Here is a 19,432-nt window from a genome sequence, read left to right as displayed (position 1 = left end):
GTATAATAAAAATATATATTAATAGAAAGCTCAAATTCCGTGCAGCTCAACATGTGGGGTCATCAAATCCTGTGTCAGGGCAATTTAAGAGTTAATTAAGAGTAACAACCCTCAGGACAAAAGTGTCTATATAACTGCTACTATTTTCCACTGTTACTACTGTTTTTGCTTCTGCTATATAGAAGCTCCATCTCTAGGGATTGCAATATATTCTTATCACACTATTTTTTTGCAACTCGATCAGCCCTACTACTGTAAATTTACTACTAGTACTTCTGTTAATGCACTTATACATAAAATCAACTGTACTTCTCCTACAACTACTGCTAATATACTATGGCAGTTACTCTGAAAATGTTTGTTTTTTAGCTACCTTCCTCACAAGACAAAAGCTCGATGGCAGTATTTCTTTTTGAGAGGTACCAACTAAGATGTGCAGTCTGCCCTCAGCAAATTTGACAGTATGCCTCACTTTGCTTTCTGCAGTGATGTAAATGTCAATAGCACCTGTGAAAGAATAAACACGGAGGATGTACTTTTGTTGCCATCTTGGAACAAAAGGTCTGTTTAGCCTGGAAGCGTAGATCCATAGCATAGTATTATTTTTCAATTAGTGAAATATAAGTGCTGGACATCAGGATTGCTCACCTGGCAGAGTATGTACCAGATGGCTGCAGCCTGGCTTTGTAATCAGGTGTGCTGTGTGTAATTCCCCCTCTCCCTTCTCCCTCATTTCAGCTCTAGAAATATCTTCAAGGCACAAAACTGCAGTGGAAATACAGTTTACATATTAAGAATACCACCATTTCAACACACAAATTCAAACCTTGTGCTTCCCATTCAAACAAGGTCTGTACCACTAGACCACATATCTTCATTTTTAAACTGCTTGCTACGTTTTGCAGCCTATACAAAAGGATTAACTTCATGTATAACGAAATAGACAACCATTGTTGAAATAGCAGTGTAATATGCCAGATCTAATTTATTGCAAAGTGTTTCCAAATAGGAGATAAATTTATCCTGTTTTTAAAATGGCTGTTTCATAAATTCACAAAGTAATTTCGTAGCCGCTGGTGAAATATTTATTGGGTGTAACCTGGAGTGGCTTTTTGCAGAATTGAAGGGCGAGAAGCACCAGGAGGCTTGCATCATCTTAATTTCCAAAATGTATTATTTTTTTGCACAAACTGTGCGGTGCCATGGTTCATTGTCACCATGGCTCCACTCACCAGTTGCTTGGCAACCAACTCCTCCTTGGAACTGATGCAACGACTCATGTCTTCATAATTACAGGCTCTTTGACGATATTAGGCAAAAACCACCAAATACAATTACACAAGATTACATTATATGAAGCCAAAATAAATGGTTTACTTTAGCTAATCCAAATGAAAGTTAGTTTTATTGCATTAGACCAGAGATTGTTTTTCCATGTACAGCACATTCGTCAGGATGGAGTGTGCATATTTAAGTGTTTTCTTGTGTGAGTAAGTGATTAGTCCATCCAGGCGTGGGCTTCAGGGAGCCGTGGGACCTTGGAGCTGGACTGATGCTGGTGCACTGCGCTCGAGGAATGACCAGACTGCTCACCAGCAGGCCTAAAGATAAAACCAGAGGTAATTTACTGCGACAGAAGTGATACACTGGAGGAGTTGTAAGATATATCTGCTCTAAGATGAAGACTACCCATTTATTTTGAATTGATTGTTGTCATCACAGACTTAATGTTAGCAATGACACTTGTGATATCTAGCTTGCACTTGTGATATCCAACTAAATCTAATGTCAGAAATTGTACATGAAGCCAAAGGTGGTTGCTAACTTAAACTACTAGTAGTGCTTCCATATTGGAAACCTAAAGCTGTGTTGTGAGGAAAATGGACTAAAAAACATTTAAGTCCGTCCAACTACTGGTATAATGTGTGATTTTGCTTGTTTGATAAATGTACTGTCTCTTCTAAAAATAAATGAAATTAAGCTGCGTTTTTTTTAATGTGCGTCTTTTTGTCTCACCCAGGTGTGGTCTCTTGTTGCTGCAAACAGACTCTCGTTGGCTGGAGTCTGAGGAGGCGGAGGTGCTCTCGGTGGAGCTGGACTTGATGGAACGGACTGACGGAACATGGGCTTGAGGTGCCGGGGGCTTTGGTTTGGCCATGTGACCGTAAGAGACAGAGGCACTCCACTCTAAGGAAGACGAAGGTAAGTGAAAGTGCACCAGGGATGATTTTAGGGGCTCAACTTGCATTCTCACTTTTCCATCCACTCCTACTACTGGGCAACATTTATAATGCTCGAAATGCATGACAGGTGGGTTTAACCAAACTCTTATAGAGCAAAAGTATTTAGTGACTATAAAGATACTAAGAGTATGTAAATCATGGTAAAAAATTTGAGTTGTCATCAAGGCTCAACAATTATGATTTTTTATTTTTATTTTTTTAACAAAAATCTTTGTCTTTTTGTCACGCTAACCTGCCATATTGTATAATATTCTTCTTCAGACAAAAATGACCATTGCATCTTAGCACAAAAATTCAATTAAAAAGATCATGTAGAAAGACTAGTCAGCTTAGTCTTACCAGAGTTGTCCTCCAGCCTGAAACGCCCAAAGCAAAGATGTATCCTCCACTGTTTCCTGACGTTTTCCTTCATAAGACAGTGAAAGACGAAGATAAAAAGCCCTAGAATGAAAAAATATACATTAAAAAAACACTGCATTAAGACCTTCAGTGTTACACAGAGAGACATGCAGAGGGAGAGTACACTTGCACTTGAGTGGAGGCTTTGTCTGAGGGTTATAGAAGGCCACGATTGGAGTTGCATCAGTTCAGATAAAGAAGAGCACAACAAAGAGGCGCTCAGAAAAAGGAGGTTGTGAAACAGTTTCATCAGACGGTTTGATTTGAAGTATGCTCTGTCTATACGAGGAGCAAGATGTTCAGGAAATGGTTTGGAGGAACAAGCTTTGTATAAAATATAAAGTTGAATAAATCACTGACAATCCACAATCACAACTTTTATGCAGTTATGTCAATGTTATCACAATAAGTGTCTTGTATATTGTGGTGTTAAGTAACTGCTAATTGCACAGTTAGAATAGAGGTATGTTTCTCAACCAGAGGTACAGGTACCATTGAGTATTTGGAATGATTTCAGGTTTTAAAAGGTGTTTTTGTGTTTTTGCCTTTTTGTCAGATATATTTGATATAATATTGCTTATATAAACAAAGAGTAATAGTAGTTTCAATGTCAGAGAAGCGTTTAAGGTTTTGAGGGGTTGTGTTACTGCTATTGCACATTGTTACATGGTACTTAAAGAGATAGGTGCACTTAACCTTACACAGCAAGATGCATTCACATGATATTTGTGAGTTCACAAACTCACAAGAATCCATCTTGAAGGACTCCCACTCTAAAGTTAAGTGGCCAGGCAGACCAATCACAGAGCAGCATTGAGGTTTGTATGGAAGCCAAAGGTGAAGCGCCCAAATTAACCAAAACAAACATGGCGACGCCCACAGACGTACTTCAGATTATTTTAGCATCAGCACTGACTATTTTGTGTGTGAAGGGAAGATGTCTATGACTATTTTGTTTGTGCATTTGACAGGGAAGATGTCCCTGCTTTTCTCTCAACTAGATGTAATAAAAGTTAGATTTTTCGGCTTGTTCCACTGTGGCTAATCAGATTCAAGTAGTCATCGTGATGTTCCATGTTTTCTGATCATTTTCGGTGAGAGCCATCCCAGATTCATAATGTAACTCAATTCAGAGTGGAGGCATGTTTCTTTCAGGCGCATTTGGGACCTTGCAGGGAGTTGAGTGTGGAGAACAGGAAGAGCATGGCAACTCGGGCTGGACCCCAGGTGAAGAAGCCAATGGTCCAGGTGAGTCCCAGGAGCAGAGTCAGACTGGCTACGCCCTTCAGGTCCTTCATCAGACCACTATGGATTCCAGCCGGACTGTTGTACCGCATCCTCCGGATCTGGATCAGGACCACAATGAACACCTGAAAAGAATATACAAGGAATTATTACTATTTGGCTGACTGTAAATGTATTGGATACGTATTGCATGTAGTGGCAATATGTTGGACAGCGTAGATCAAGGGGGCCCTTGTAGACTTGGACTAAAACAGGGCTAAACCAAGTCCCAATGAAGTCTTTATTTTGTCGTAGTATATGCAACTTTGAACATACCCAAAAATGCTGTGAGAAGTGGAGAACTTCAAGAGAACTTACTGCAATGTTGAAGAGGAAAACTAGTGCAGCATATCCGACCACCGACACATAAAACGTCACGTTGTCCTGAATCCAGCAACTTGTGGAAAAAGAACAGTGTCATGTAGTGTCTCTTTATGTGTGCATGCCTATAATTTTCACATACTGTAAATGCAATAAGGTCATGAAGCACCCTGAAAATGAGGTGACAAAATAAAGAGTAAAGAATCTCAAGCTATAGCCAACTAAAGGTTTGTTTCAGTAGGATTTTTATGACCATGCCTGGTTGTGTTTTCCAGTTTTAGTCATTATTTGCACTTGCCAGCCATAAAGACCATATCTACTATAAACTGAATGTTCTTCAACCTGTTATTATCTAAAATTGCGAAAACAAACCTTTTTTCAATAAATTCTTTGAGAAAACAAGAATACAGGAAATATTGTGAATCCATCTCAAACTCACAAGTTGTCACCGTTGTCCAGTGGCTGCACACTCGGGTTAGTCACTGTGTACAAGTGACTGCCATAAGCCTCTCTGTCAACGATCAGCACCACCACACAGACCACCAATGGGATCCCTGAAAAGACATTATCGTAAAAGACTGCTGTCAAATTCATGTGCAAATTGAAATACAACTTTCTAAAAATGAATACAATATAAACTATAATTTTTTAAGATCTTTTCTTATTGGCAGGAAAATAATGCTTTGGTTTAATAAGATTGTTGTTTGGGGTGTCTAAAAATAGTTTGGTTAAGTTTATAAACTAATTGTTAAAGACAATAAAGTAGGACATGCATTTACTTTGACATGTTGACATGTTTCTGCTGCTAGCTGCAAGCCATACTGTATTGTCTTTAAAAATTACCCAAGAATTTAATGTTCAAAAGAAGACAAAATGCATGGTTTTGGATTAGTTAAGTTTAGTTTTATAGGTGCTCTATTTAACTTTTTTGGTGGGACCATGGTTCTCCCATTATAGAGATGTTATTGCTTTGCCTGGAATGTTCCACAGTATCCATTATATCTGTATTCATTCAGTCACAGGAACTTTGGAAAAAGCATGCACTCTCACTCTGAGCAGGGGCCTTTCTCCACAGATATGACCTGTAACTTGGCCTTGTGGCACCCCTGCTTGTCACCATGAAGACAGATAAGTTTAATATACTGTGGAATATTCCAGACAATAAAGGCAATAAAATCTCCGTGGAGACAAACAGGGCCAAACAGTCAGGCCGTCTTGCGGAAAAGTTACATCTTGCATGTTCTACCTCAAACATCCTACACCTTTTGAATAGTTCATTTCAAAACACAGTTAACCCCAATGTGCCTCTGGTAGTCTAAATACAACTCTTGATATGCCCCCATTTAAATGAAGTGATCTTTGGCATTTGTATTATTAACTTAAGCCAAAAGGAACAGACCCAAAACTATAGTAAAGAAAAATTAAACCATCACTTACCCCACCCAAGTGCACAGAACTTGAGTATGTAGGAGGGCACATACACATTGAAAACTTTGACTAATGCAAAGTACATATTAACAGCCTCTAATCCCATCCAGGTGAAGGAGGCCAGCAGGAAGTAGTGCAGAGCAGATGCCACAAAGATGCACAGACCGTAGACACCCAATGATGAGAACCAGGTGTTGACCAGAAAGACCAGGTTCAAGCCCAGAAGAGCAAGTGAGAGGTTTATGAGGATCTGAGAGGGATAGTCCCGACGGAGCTTCCTGAAACAAGACGGAAAGATAGATAATAGTTGTAAAGTGAATTTGTACTAGTTTGAAAACAGCAATATTGACACAACTGAACCTTGGCATTTTGGAATTTAAAATGAAAATAAATTACAATTGGATTAACTGAATTGAACGGATTAGCCAAAGGACAAACTGACTCAAAGGCAGTGTAGGTGAGCACAGTGATTCCCAGAAACAGAGAGGAGACTCCACAGCCCAAATAGGAGATGATGGTCAATTTGTACTCGTCCTTTGGGTCCACAGGTTTTCGAGACACGTCCTGCACGTAGACACATGATGATAGTAGCACAACACCTTACAATTGATTCAAAATCGAAATTGAAATCAAAATTGGCCCAATTCTAAAATTATAGAGGGTGTTATTATTTTTAGTAATAGAACCACAGAATGTACCTTATACATGGAACAGTATCTACAAATGGAAATTAATGTGGTACTTTCTCCTGATTTGCAAATCTAATGGTAATTTTTTTTCCCCACAAAATCCTGCAGTCTTTAAAAAAAATAAAATACACTCAAATGTTAAAATGAAAATCATACAGTGACTGAATTCTCCTAAATCCATCAAAATCCAACCCAATCCAATGATTCTCAGACTTTCTACGTAAAGTACCACTTCATAAAATTTATCCACAATAAATCATGACTAAACTGGGTGTAGACCAGGTCTAAATGACTAACACCAACTGTAATGTAACACAGAAACTTAAAATGATGTTTGATTTCAATAAGGCTCCAGGATGATAAATGTCCTTCGTAATTTGCTGTTACATTTCATGTCTTGTGTAGGGAGCTGCTGTATGCATTGACTATTTTTGTGCTTTGATGCCCTCTAGTGGTAAATAGACTTCTGTGCAGAATAGTTCAGTTAATTCTTTATAATAAAGAATTATTGTAAAATGAACTGTTTATACCAGAAGTACTCCAAAGTGAGTGAGGTGGTCACACAGACAGGTGGTGTAGTGAGAAGAGCTTATGAATTTACGGCAGCCAGAAGGGTCCCAGCCTCCCTGTCCATCTGAGGGCAATAACACAAATCAAAAAATGTTATCCAAATGAAATGGTCAGCTGTGGGTAGAGCTTACCATTTAGGTTAAAGTTCCAGTAAACGCATTGGACATCCTTGTTATCCTATGGGGAAATATGTTTTAGTTAAGTATACAAGAAAAACAGCTGCATGCTACAGTAATTACTATATCCGACTTATCACTCACTCTAGTGCGAACATTTTTCTTCATTTTATGTAGTATTAGGTTTATATGATGAGATTTGAATTGTAGATGGTCCAATAATAAACTTGCATAACTGGAACCACATTATGTTAAAGACAGGTTTACTGTGATTATCCTTCTTTAAAGTTACTGTTAAAGTGGTATGAATTAATTTCAATATTATTGTTTATCATGATATTTTCAGAATCAATATATCACACTTCAAAATGTGTTATCGTGACAAGCCTACTATAGGTACTATATAGTAGTAGTGGTAGTGATAGTAGTAGTGGTTGCAGTAGTAGTGGTAGTGAATCATACATGGTTGGGTTTGAGATGGGACAGTGTAATTAGGACATCCTCCTGCAGGTCTGTGATCCGGGAGCTGGCGTTGGTCACACTCGCTGACACCACAAACGTGTTCAGGATCAGGTCGTTTGGAGTTTTGTTCTGGAAAGTTAAGTTAGAAAATATTCTACATAATTTTGAGGCAACCATTAACAGCAAAATCCAGTTTTATAATAAAAAATCAGTGTGTTTTGAACATTTTATGGATATTTATGCTGAGATTGCAACTGACACTTACTGACAAGTGTATATATGCAAATGGTGTTTATATTTTAAATACATCTTTTTTATAGTACTTTAATTGTCTCTAAATGTCTTTATTGATCAAGAGTTTTAATATGTTCAAATAAATCAGTACTACTGTAGCTGCTCAGACGTTGCTGTATGAGAGTTGAACATGAGTTGTACCATGAAAAGCCGCGGGACACCAAAGAATTGAAACTGAACTCTTGGTGATGTGTGATTTTCGATGCCTTGAGGGAAGCTCTGCTGCAGGATGGAGGGCAGCGAGATGAAAGCCACTGTCCCATTTTGAGGATGTCTGTTTATGAAAATCTATACAAAACAAATCAATGATCAAATAAATGTATAAAAAACATTGACAGCTTTGATTACTAATTAACCATGCATAATAAAATATGGCACAATTATGGACTTTTTATTTTGTTTTGTTTTTTATAAATATAAAAATACAATTAATGGTATATTTCCCTAAAGATTTTGGACAGTATTGTTTTCTGCATATACCCTACCAGTCAAAGATTTGCACACACCTTCTTTTAAAATGTGATGTTCTTAAAAAAATTTATACATACGGAACACATCAAACATTACGATCTAAGATATATGGAATTATGTAGAAAAGAAAAAAGTTAACTTAATTAAAACATATATTATTAAAATATATATTTTATATTCAAATTCTCAAAGTAGCCACCCTTTGCTTTGTGGACAGCTCTGCAAACCCTTGGCCTTCTCTCAGTAAGCTTCCTCTGAAATAATTTTCGCTTCAACACTTGTGCCTTGTCAGGGACAAAACATGCCAAAAGTGCAAAGCTGTGATCTACAACGCAAATCATTATGGAAATAAAGAAGAGCCATAATTGAAAAAGTGTGTCTATACTTTTGACTGATAGTGTATACTTTTATTGTTGTGACATAAATAATAATATAATTGTTCATAGACTCACTGACCTCAGGTGTTAGTCCCACTCGGCCTGATAAAACCCCAAAGCTCATAGCCTTGAAGTGATCTGGGTCCACATCCACCACAGACATGCCAACATACGGAGATGCCAAGATGGTGGAGTCATTATATCCAGTTATTTTGTCACCCAGAGACTCGGTGATGTTCAGGATACTGCAATATTAAAAATAAAGGAGAGTTCTTAATCACACTATGATTTGTCAAGTATGTAGATACAAAATTTGTTGTATACTCCATTCCACTTTGAAATTGCAGTCGATTATGATTTATTTCTGTGGATTCCAATAAAAGTAAGGAAATATGCAGGTAAAATGTTGAACAATTAAGATTAGGGATGGTCCAATATGAATTTTTTTGAGACAATATTTATCATGCAGTTGTGACCGGTATCTATACCGATATTAATATTAATACCAAGTTAGTTTGTGAATTTGACTATAACTTTTCTCTTTTTTTTTTTTTTTTTTTTTGCTTAAATTGCTCTTTTTATTCCATTTTCACTTATTTGTCTATTTAAAAAGACAACTCTGATGTACTGAAGAAAAACTGGGAATGAATGTTTGCATATATTGTGTTATATTGGTGTTGTATGTAAGGATAACTATACCTGTTGACAATTATAACCTGTAGACCACACTAATAATTAAATAAGAGAAGCCTATCTAATGAAACACTTTTAGCTGGATTTTTTTTAAATACTTCAAGGTCTAATCTGGCTCTTACGTGTTGATGAAGGGTTGTAGGTTGCTTTTACTCTCCAGCACATTAGAGATCACGTCGAGCAGAGCCTGTCCCAGAGGAGGAGTAACCACACTCACAATTATAACGTCCACCACTTTGTTCAGGATTGTGGCCAAATCGTCACAGTTCAGACTGGACTGGTTCATCAGAAAATCCTGAATCATGTCCAATACATCCGCTGCATTTTCTGAAAACAAAACAAACTAAACAAAATAAGGTTTTTTTTTAATCAACGAAAACTTGTGCTGTTAACGTGACACAAACCTGCAGTAACTATGATGTTGTCCAAATCAGGGATGCCTTCTACCACTAGAGGGCAGCTGCTTAAGTCTGCATCCAGCCAATAAGCGTGCAAACAAATCTTACTGTGGAAAATGTTCATTACTCAGTTAAAAAAAAATTAAATCATTTTAGCATAATTTATTCAAAACCACAAGTCCTCTTATATCATAATTATATTTTAGCTAAGCTCACTGAATTGCCTTTGTTTGTCATGTCCAATTTGTCATAAAATAGATCAAATAACATTATGTAGTAAAGTCAATACCAAATCCACTGAGATATTTACTTGTTTGCCCTGGGATTAGATGTGAACCAAATTAATCCTTTTACAGCCTGTCATAAAACTGTCCATCCATAATATTTTATTGTTGTGAATCGACACATTATGAGGGCCCTGAACGCATCTCACCAGCTTTGTAAATAAAACCTGGAAGAAATCAATGTCTAGACAGCCTTTGGTTTGTTGATGTGCTGAACTTTGTTGACCGAAGATACACAGGTGCAATGTTCTCTTTTCTTGAAGTTACAACAGACATAAATCTATAACCAAGATTTAAATAATATTTATTTTTTTTAATTACCAGTGGCGTGTGGCAGATTTAAGAGGGTTTTTGGGGCATGGTAGTGATTTATTCCTCCCTCCTGGAGTGTCAGGCCAATGAAACTGTCCTTCTCTGGTCTGACGAATTTCAGCATTGCACTTAAAATCAACTATGGGAGGAAAAAAAAAAAAAAGGCAATTATGAAAGCAATTGCTTTAAATTTTTTCTTTTCTCGCTATATTTTGCTATATTTGAAAACCCCATTTCTTTGTAGATGTGTATGAAGTGGGCAGTATGACCATAACCCGGACTCACAGATGCGGTAGATGATGATGCCCACTACTGCGATGGAGACTGAGTCATTGTTAAAAGGTTTTTCTAAGAGACTCTCGATCAGTTCTTCGATTTGCAAAGGCTCCAAGTCTGACATGGACACCTCCACCTGGAAAACACAGCTCTTTCTGCACACACAGACACAGTACACAGATTATTGTTATTGTACATTAATAGCCTAATGTAATACTGTCCATAGCATATTAATTATTAACAATTAAATGAACTCTACCTGAGTTCTTTTTGTCTCGCTAAGAAGTCACTGCTACTGTGCAGATCTCAAAATCTTAAGAAAATTGTATTTATATATTTATTTAAAATTGTATTTATTTTTTAATATGTAGTAGTAGTTTTTGTTTGAAATGTTAAATTGGATCCAGCAATGTAAGTCAGGTGTAGTTGTCATACCTCCAAATGCTGTCCACAAGTGCCTGTAGAAGAAAAAATATAATAGACACAAGACTAAACAAATATACAAATAAAAAGAATGTGTCAAAGATAAATTGCATGTCACTTGTGGATTTGATTATAAGAAAATTACAAAACTTTTATCACTAGCAGTTTGTAAGCAAAAGTTATTGTAGTGCAGACAACTTGTTTTAAAATATTTAGTTTAGCTGTACATATTTAGTTTTGCATATGTATTTAATAAGTGTATTAAGGAGGTTATCAGACTGGTTTTAGAAGTTACTCACTCGAACATGAAGGCTGTGGTGAATTCTGTAAAATAAATGTCAGTATACAATTTTAAAATCCATGTCCTATATTGTGGTAGATTTTAAAAGTACTGATAGTAGTATAGTAACCAATATTCATTTTTACTTTGTAGTTTTGGAGAGCAGTTGTAGGTCCAGGACTGACATTGTGTCATCTGGCAAACTGGAGTTGAGCTGTGGAATACTGGACAGTTTAAAAATGTTTGTGCTTCTATAAATCTAGAAAATAACTTTTCGTGATGCATACCCAATATGCGATGGTCAGTTCTGGGTCACTGGCTCCTGTTATGGACACGTTGACCTGGACCTCAAAATACAGCACTGTAACAAAGAATATAAAACATATTTATAAAGATGTTGGCTAAGAGGTGGAGGTGGGCAATTAATCATGTGCATTGCAAGTTTGCTTTTAAATTGTTATTTTGAAATATAAAAATACATTTTGAATTATGTATTTCTATATTTATATACACATTTACATGTTATCAAATTTTTTTTAATGGCAGCAAAACAAAACAAAAAAAAAAAAAAGATTATTTTTTTGTCAGTATTGTCCACCCCACTGCGATGTTTTTCTGATAAATCACATTTTCAGCATTTATTGCTGAGGGTAGGAGACACAAGTTGGAGCTTGTCTGTCGTCATTGTCATTGATAATAGATAATTATATGGTTGTTGAGACTCACTGGAGACACTGGGTGTTGTTGCTACGTTTGTACTTAAAGTTGATTTCACCTCTGTAGAACTGACTGCTGTTGAGAGGGCATCTATGAAGAAAGAAACTAGCTTTAGCATTGTTGCAGAATCATTATCAAATTAATAGTATTTTGATAGAAATAAGCACTTTTCAGTATTCAAAAGAAGGAATATATTGTATTGATACAGCATATTGCTGTAACCAATACAGCACATTCTGATGCCGCTTGAACTCAGCCATAGAATAAATCAGAAATTGCTGCTACATTCCTACTTTACTGATCAACTGACCTGTTGCATTTGTCAGACTTGTTGTGAGAGTCGTGATAAAAGTTGACGTCACTTCCCCAGTTGTAGTGGTACGAGTTGGGACAGATGAAGAGGCAGGTGTCGGCCCAGGTGAACTGGCAGGTGTCGGTCCAGGTGAACTGGCAGGTGTCGGTACAGGTGAACTGGCAGGTGTCGGGCCAGGTGAACTGGCAGGTGTCGGCACAGGTGAACTGGCAGGTGTCGGCCCAGGTGAACTGGCAGGTGTCGGCCCAGGTGAACTGGCAGGTGTCGGCGGGTGAACTGGCAGGTGTCGGCCCAGGTGAACTGGCAGGTGTCGGTACAGGTGAACTGGCAGGTGTCGGTACAGGTGAACTGGCAGGTGTCGGCCCAGGTGAACTGGCAGGTGTCGGCCCAGGTGAACTGGCAGGTGTCGGTACAGGTGAACTGGCAGGTGTCGGCAGGTGAACTGGCAGGTGTCGGTACAGGTGAACTGGCAGGTGTCGGCCCGGGTGAACTGGCAGGTGTCGGCCCGGTGAACTGGCAGGTGTCGGCAGGGTGACTGGCAGGTGTCGGCAAGGTGAACTGGCAGGTGTCGGCACAGGTGAACTGGCAGGTGTCGGCACAGGTGAACTGGCAGGTGTCGGTACAGGTGAACTGGCAGGTGTCGGCCCAGGTGAACTGGCAGGTGTCGGCACAGGTGAACTGGCAGGTGTCGGCGGCACAGGTGAACTGGCAGGTGTCGGCACAGGTGAACTGGCAGGTGTCGGCACAGGTGTGAACTGGCAGGTGTCGGCACAGGTGAACTGGTAGGGTAGGGACAGGTGAACTTGGCAGGTGTCGGCACAGGTGAATTGGCAGGTGGCACAGGTGAACTGGCAGGTGTCGGCACAGGTGAACTGGCAGGTGTGGCAGGTGAACTGGCAGGTGTCGGCACAGGTGAACTGGTAGGGGTAGGGACAGGTGAATTGGCAGGTGTTGCAACAGGTGAAGTTGCAGGGGTAGGAACAGGTGAACTGGAAGGTGTCTGGTCAGGTGAAGTGGCATGTGTCGGGGCAGGTGAAGTGGCAGGCGTTGCAACAGGTGCAGTTGCAGGAGTAGGGACAGATGAACTGGAAGGTATTGGGACAGGTGAACTGGCGGGTGTCGAGACAGGCAAAGTGGCAAGTGTAGGGTCAGAAGATTCAGGGGTAGAAGCGATGGAGGTGAAAGGAGTGATGGGAGAGGTTGTGGATGGACTGGTCTCTGTGGGGGTCCGAATTGTAGTGGGGTCAGAGGTAGTCGTGGTGACAGCTGTAAAGTCTGACAAACAGAAGGAAATGTTATACAGTATTATCAAAGGCAATGTATGATATCAGTATTTGAAGAGTGAAAATTTAAATGTAGAGAAGCAAGTGTAAGTCATAAAAATCAAGGCCCTGTGAAATACATATAATATAATTTTATAATTTATGTCAGTTATGACCCCAGTAAAAAAAAAAGTAGAATTGTTGGCCTTTAGTCATGTCTTTTTAGTCTATCAAAATGTGTATTAATCTACTGTTTATTTAGATTATAAGGATTTATATGGGGCAGGAATGAGTGAGTTGCTGAAGCTGAAAATCTTTAACATTTAGGTATCTATTCAATCATGAGATTAAACTCATGATTTTATATGCTTAATCTGTCCTTATTTAATACATCGTTTCCTAGTACTTTTTTCTGCATACATTGTAAAAACGTAAATTGTTCTTTTATGAACTTCTGTGCAAGTCTTATAGTCCTGAGCAATTTGGGTCAGATACATAGAGATATGATCAGGTGATACTGTATCAGTATTGTAGATTGCATGACTATATATTAAATATGTATTATATATTATACAGTATCTATATATTAACTTGGCACTGAACATCACCAAGACTGAGGAACTCATCCTGGACTTTTGGAGGAACAGGAAGACAATACACACCCTGGATTCCACCTGTTCAAACTGTTGTCTTCTGGCAGGCGCCTCAGGTCAATACTAGCTAGGACCAGTAGACTAAGGGACAGCTTCTTCCCCAAAGCTGTCACCATACTGAATGGGAACTGTTGATTTGTTTTATTTGTTAATTGTTGATTCTTGCACTTTAACGGAGCAGCTCTGAATTTCATTACACTATTGTATAATGACAATAAAGGTTTTCTATTCTATTCTATTCTATTCTATATATTTCACTACATTTGTCAGTTTTTTTTTTTTTTTTTTTGTAGCTTATTGTGGAAATACAATGTTAGAAATGTAGATTTTTACATAGTAATAGTGAAGTATTGTTACCACATGCAATCAAATATCAGCGCATCAGATTTTAAGTTATGTCTCACATTATGAATGTGTGTGCTGTGATTTCCAGCTCTGTAAAAGTCTCTCACCGATAGCAGTGACATGGATGCTGGTTTTATCTGCCAGCAGCCACAGATCACTGTCTCTGTCGCTGAACATTGGTGTGAGGAGTTTTTGCACCTCAGACTGAAACAGTCCCACGTCCAATTTAGGAACAGTGTTCAGGTGCACCAGGGAACGAAACCTGAAGGGAAACAGCTTTTGCAATATATACTAATATACTAAGCTTTATTATATTTTTGAGTCAAAATCACAACTACAGCTTCATTCAATATTTCCATATTTAGGATTACTGCTATTTGTTTTGTGTAATCCACACATATGATCCACAGCAAACAAAAATATAAATTCTGTCAACCGGATAAACACACACCGACCCATACCTGTTTTTCAATTTACACCATCCACTGTAGTACAAACTCTGAGTTATTCAAACATTATAACTCAGGCCTCAAGTGGTAGGAGCACAGTGGGAAAACTGAAAGAAGAACAAGCCTTCTCGGGTTAGCTGTGTCATTTATATATGCCAGTATAGTCATGAGTGAGTGTTATATTTGATTATATTGGAGAAACTAAACAGACACTCCATAAGAGAATGTACCAACATCTTGGCAAGAGCAGCTCAGGACCCCAATCTGCCACACATCTCCATCTCAAAGCGACTAACTACACCTTTGAAGATTGTGAGGTACTGATTATAGACGAAGAAAATAAATTGTTTGAGATTGGAGTTAAAGAGGCTATTTTTGTTAGGAAACACAATCTGTTCATTTCACACTTAGTGCAGTTCAATAGACCTTGCTAACAAACAGAAACTGTAAACAAGTATGTGTGTTAGTTTCAGTGTAGTTTCAGTGTAGTCAGCTCCTCCCTTCAGGCAGATATAAGCCAGTCTCTGAGAGCAATCTGACCAGAAATGGTCAGCAAAACATCCTCACTCTAAATGTTTTGTCCAGTTGACAGAATTTAAATTTTTGTTTGCCATTACTGCTATTTGAAATTATAATGATAAAAATATAGTTTACATATGAATATACTGATAGTGATGCTAAAATCAGTTACCTGTCTGAAGATGGAGCCCATCGATCCTGTAAGAATAAAAATTAAAACACAAAGTTGCATATTTAGTAACATTTGGAGATGCATCCATTTTATTATGCATATTTTTATGGAGCTAAAGGCTGTATTGGAATGGACAGTTGTACCGTGAAAATCAAAGGGTCGTATTCGGGTAGCAAATCTGCAATGCCTTCAGTATCAGATCTGGAAAAAAAACAAATAAAATATCTATTTATATAATGTTGTTAAAAGATTTTACATAGTTAATTATGTTAGTACCTGGATGTTGAAGTGTCCCTGAACACAGAGACTAGAGGTAAAAAGACTGATGTCGGCAGCACTTCCTCCAACTGCAATAACACACGCACATACTAAGTAGAAGAAGTGATTTTTAATTACATGGTCCAGTACTGTACAAAACAAGAAAAATGTGCATTGGAAACTCTAAATCTCAGCTGGACTGTATGTCTATACTGTAAACTGTTGGGGGGTCCACCACCCTTTTGCCTCCATGAAGATGCTTCCTGGAATGTTCTACATATAGCAATAAATGCATCCTACTGTGGCAAGCTCATCGGATAATCAGTAGAACTTGTAATTACCCAGCGGTGGGCGATCTCTCTGGCTATGTACAACTCTGTGTTGTTCTTATCATCAGAACGGAAAATTGAAAACTTCATCTTCACTTCATAACTGGACCAGTCTGTAAGAAATACATTAAACACACAAGAAAACAGTTTCAGCAAAAGTAATTGAAGTGAATGACTAAATGTATTAGTCTATTGAGCTGTTTAGCGCTCCAGTTGTCAACTTATGATCGTGAATTGCCTCCGATTCATAAGTTAATTGTTACTGAATTGTTTTTTCTGAGGTGGAAGTCAATATTGAATTTGAGATTTGGAGATATAAAGCCGGTGGAGAGAGGGCTGTAAAATGCTTCATCAGTGTTTACTGCTTTTTATAGCACTGTTCCCACGCTGTTTTCAAAACCTGTCAAACTGAAGCTGACAAACTTGTGCACCATGCGTCAGCGGTGGAGATGGACTATGAGTCTGTTCTTTACCCTTATCACTTTGATCGAGGCTTTGGTTGATGTCTTTGTTTTTTATTTGTATGTATATATATTTTAATCAGTTTATATCCCCAACCTTTTAAGTAAATCAAGCTCTAATATTGATAGGTGGAGGCTTTAAAATAATTTCATCCATGTTTTCTGTAGATAAATGAAGGGGGACTCTGTAACCTTCCTGGGGGCATGTCTCATAGCATGGTATATTTATCTTGCATCCATTCAATTACAGGCTTTTTTATTGTTAAAGAAAATACTTGGCCTGGCCTTTCCCACTTGTCTCCATGGAGATGGAAAGGTTTTATGCTATACTTATGCCAGAGATCTTGAGTCTCAGGTTTCAAATTCTTCAATACCTCCAAAACCCTTCAAATAGAATACTATTTAAATAGACAGGACACTTTAACAAGTATTAAGAACTTACGACACTCCAGGCTGGTGTCCTGTACAGCGGAGCACGTCGCAGTGTCCCATTGGCTCTCGTCCCACTTGACCACACTGCCCTCAATGCATTTTAATAATTCGTCTTTGCTGAGCTCCCTACTCCACATTCTGAACAGGGACACTTTTCCTGTCAGACGTCCCACAGGCAGAACCTGAATACTTCCTCTCACCCACATTATGAGATGCCCCAAGTGTCAGAGAGCCGTTAGGGGCCAGCTGGCAACAGGACGGGGATGATGAGCCTTGCAAGGGGTCTCCATCAGTGTCTCCTGAGAGCAAAAACACAACTTAAACTAATGGCATGATTCCAAAATAAAAGTGTAGCGTTTTTGTTTTTGTTTTGTTTTTTATTGGCAGAATGTGTGAACATGATACTGATTGCATTGGTTTACCATTTAATGGTAACACGAAACACTTGTTAAAATGATTAAAAACCTTTTGCTAATAATTATTTTTTAAATAAGTATCGTGCAGTGTAGTAAATAAATTAAACATTACACTACCAATCATATCAATCATTGCCAATGTCAATGAACCATCTGATATGATATGTCTTGACATAACTATTCTTTCTGTACATACCGGGTTTGAAATCGGTTGAGTATAGATCTTTGCCATTGAGCTCACTTGTTTCAATCTCCAGTGGTTTCCCGTCTAGGTACAGAACCAGAGCGGTCTTTTTGGACCAGGTGATGCACAGGTTGTACCACACTTCAGGTTTCACAGGGGAGCTTGTTATTGTTCTGAACTCCAATCCAAAAATCCAGATGACCAGATGTTTGCTTTTGCCCCCAAACCCCAGCTCTGCATACGGATGGACTGGGTGGCGGTACATGAAGGCTGTCCATAATGGCGAATTTGAGCTCTAAGTAGAAACATGGAAAGCAAGAAAAATAGGTAGTTATTTTTGGTTGTTTGAAAGTGTAGTAAGCGCAACCAATACTGAGTCTAAACTAAAAACACTTCAGCTATTTCTCCTACCACACCTGCAGTGGGGGAAACTGACAGAAGAGTTGCACTTAAAAACTGCCCAGATATCTTTATTTTTATTTTTTTCAGAAGAAAATATATTTTTGATGTTCGGTCCACCTTATCTTAGTTTCAGTTATATATTGTCTTTTATTTGGAAGTAGTAATACCCAAATACTGTTACATAGTTTTTTTCTATTATGATGTTTTTGTCTGTGAGATTGATGGATTTTTACTTTGAATAGAAATATTATACTAAATGACAGGTAGAATAATATATTTCGGGCCCAATATTGTAAGTATATTTTTTGCAGTATTTGGGAGATGTTTGTTATAATGCGATAATCCTGAAAAAGTAACTTCTCTAGGTAATTGCTGGTTAATTATGCTACTTATTTGTTGCAACGCAGGTCTTAATGATATATGATAATATAAGGATATTGTCTAATGAAAAATGGTTGATTGGGATTATTTTTGCTTTATTTTTATCATGTCAGTGGCATAAAGTAGTTTGAATATTAGCGTTTATCATAATATTTTTCTGTAGCAATATATTGTACTTCAAAATTCATTATTGCAACAGCCATACTCCTTACTTCTGTACAGTTTAGGCTACTTTACCTCGCTCTGTCTAAACTGATTATTGGTGTATACCCCTTGGTATTATTGGTCTGTGGTGTGTGCCCCATGTTGTGTACCCTGTGGTGTATACCTGGATCTTTAGACTGAAGCATACAGTGAACTCTTTTAGAGCAGGGACCAGCACTTGGTTCTGCAGAGTCCAGGCGGCACAGGTCTGAGTGAAGTCGGCCACTTTCCCCCAGAGACTCAGCTGAGGGCCTGGATATACAGTACACTGTCAATCATTAACCCTAAATGCATATAATACATCCTCTATACTGTGTTTATCTATACAACAGGTGGTTGTGACAAGAGAGGGGAAACTATAGAGACATCTAGATCCCTTTGATTTTATGAAAGGTTTGAAAAAAATTGTGGGAAAAAAAGTAAATGTAGTTTATACTTTATAACATAAGTAGGATTGTGCATTCAATCAAGTTTTAATTGTGATTAAAACATTACAATATGTATAGCTGAAAACACAAACATTTTACTTCTGCTATAAATTATGGTTTGTTCACCACAGAAAAAACTAGAATGGTTTTAAAACATTATTTTAAAACTGAACTCAATACCACATCT

At 38.0% G+C, this 19,432-nt stretch overlaps 1 protein-coding gene across 1 annotated transcript; it reads right to left on the bottom strand.

Annotated features, from left to right (window-relative positions):
* Positions 1-1,428: 1,428 nt before the first annotated feature.
* Positions 1,429-17,967, bottom strand: LOC129407400 (adhesion G-protein coupled receptor G6-like). Its single transcript, XM_055148264.1, has 30 exons — positions 17,843-17,967; positions 17,241-17,529; positions 16,350-16,450; positions 16,027-16,097; positions 15,894-15,951; positions 15,751-15,776; positions 14,718-14,872; positions 12,348-13,625; positions 12,047-12,127; positions 11,608-11,681; positions 11,467-11,534; positions 11,340-11,364; positions 11,053-11,075; positions 10,627-10,772; positions 10,351-10,480; positions 9,752-9,852; positions 9,470-9,674; positions 8,734-8,899; positions 7,948-8,094; positions 7,513-7,641; positions 7,066-7,111; positions 6,895-6,998; positions 6,118-6,239; positions 5,685-5,953; positions 4,687-4,801; positions 4,245-4,323; positions 3,811-4,012; positions 2,583-2,684; positions 2,017-2,187; positions 1,429-1,601 (listed from the first exon to the last, which is right to left on the bottom strand). Exons 2-30 carry the CDS (start codon positions 17,434-17,436, stop codon positions 1,471-1,473), a joined length of 4,521 nt encoding a protein of 1,506 aa, XP_055004239.1. The 5' UTR covers positions 17,437-17,529; positions 17,843-17,967; the 3' UTR covers positions 1,429-1,470.
* Positions 17,968-19,432: the final 1,465 nt, after the last annotated feature.

The sequence above is a fragment of the Boleophthalmus pectinirostris genome, unplaced genomic scaffold (assembly GCF_026225935.1).
Source record: "Boleophthalmus pectinirostris isolate CB_2022bp ecotype Guang Dong unplaced genomic scaffold, ASM2622593v1 HiC_scaffold_12, whole genome shotgun sequence".
NCBI classification, from domain to species: domain Eukaryota; kingdom Metazoa; phylum Chordata; class Actinopteri; order Gobiiformes; family Gobiidae; genus Boleophthalmus; species Boleophthalmus pectinirostris.
The sequence above is the reverse complement of the archived record's forward strand: the minus strand, read 5'-3'. Positions and strand labels throughout refer to the sequence as shown.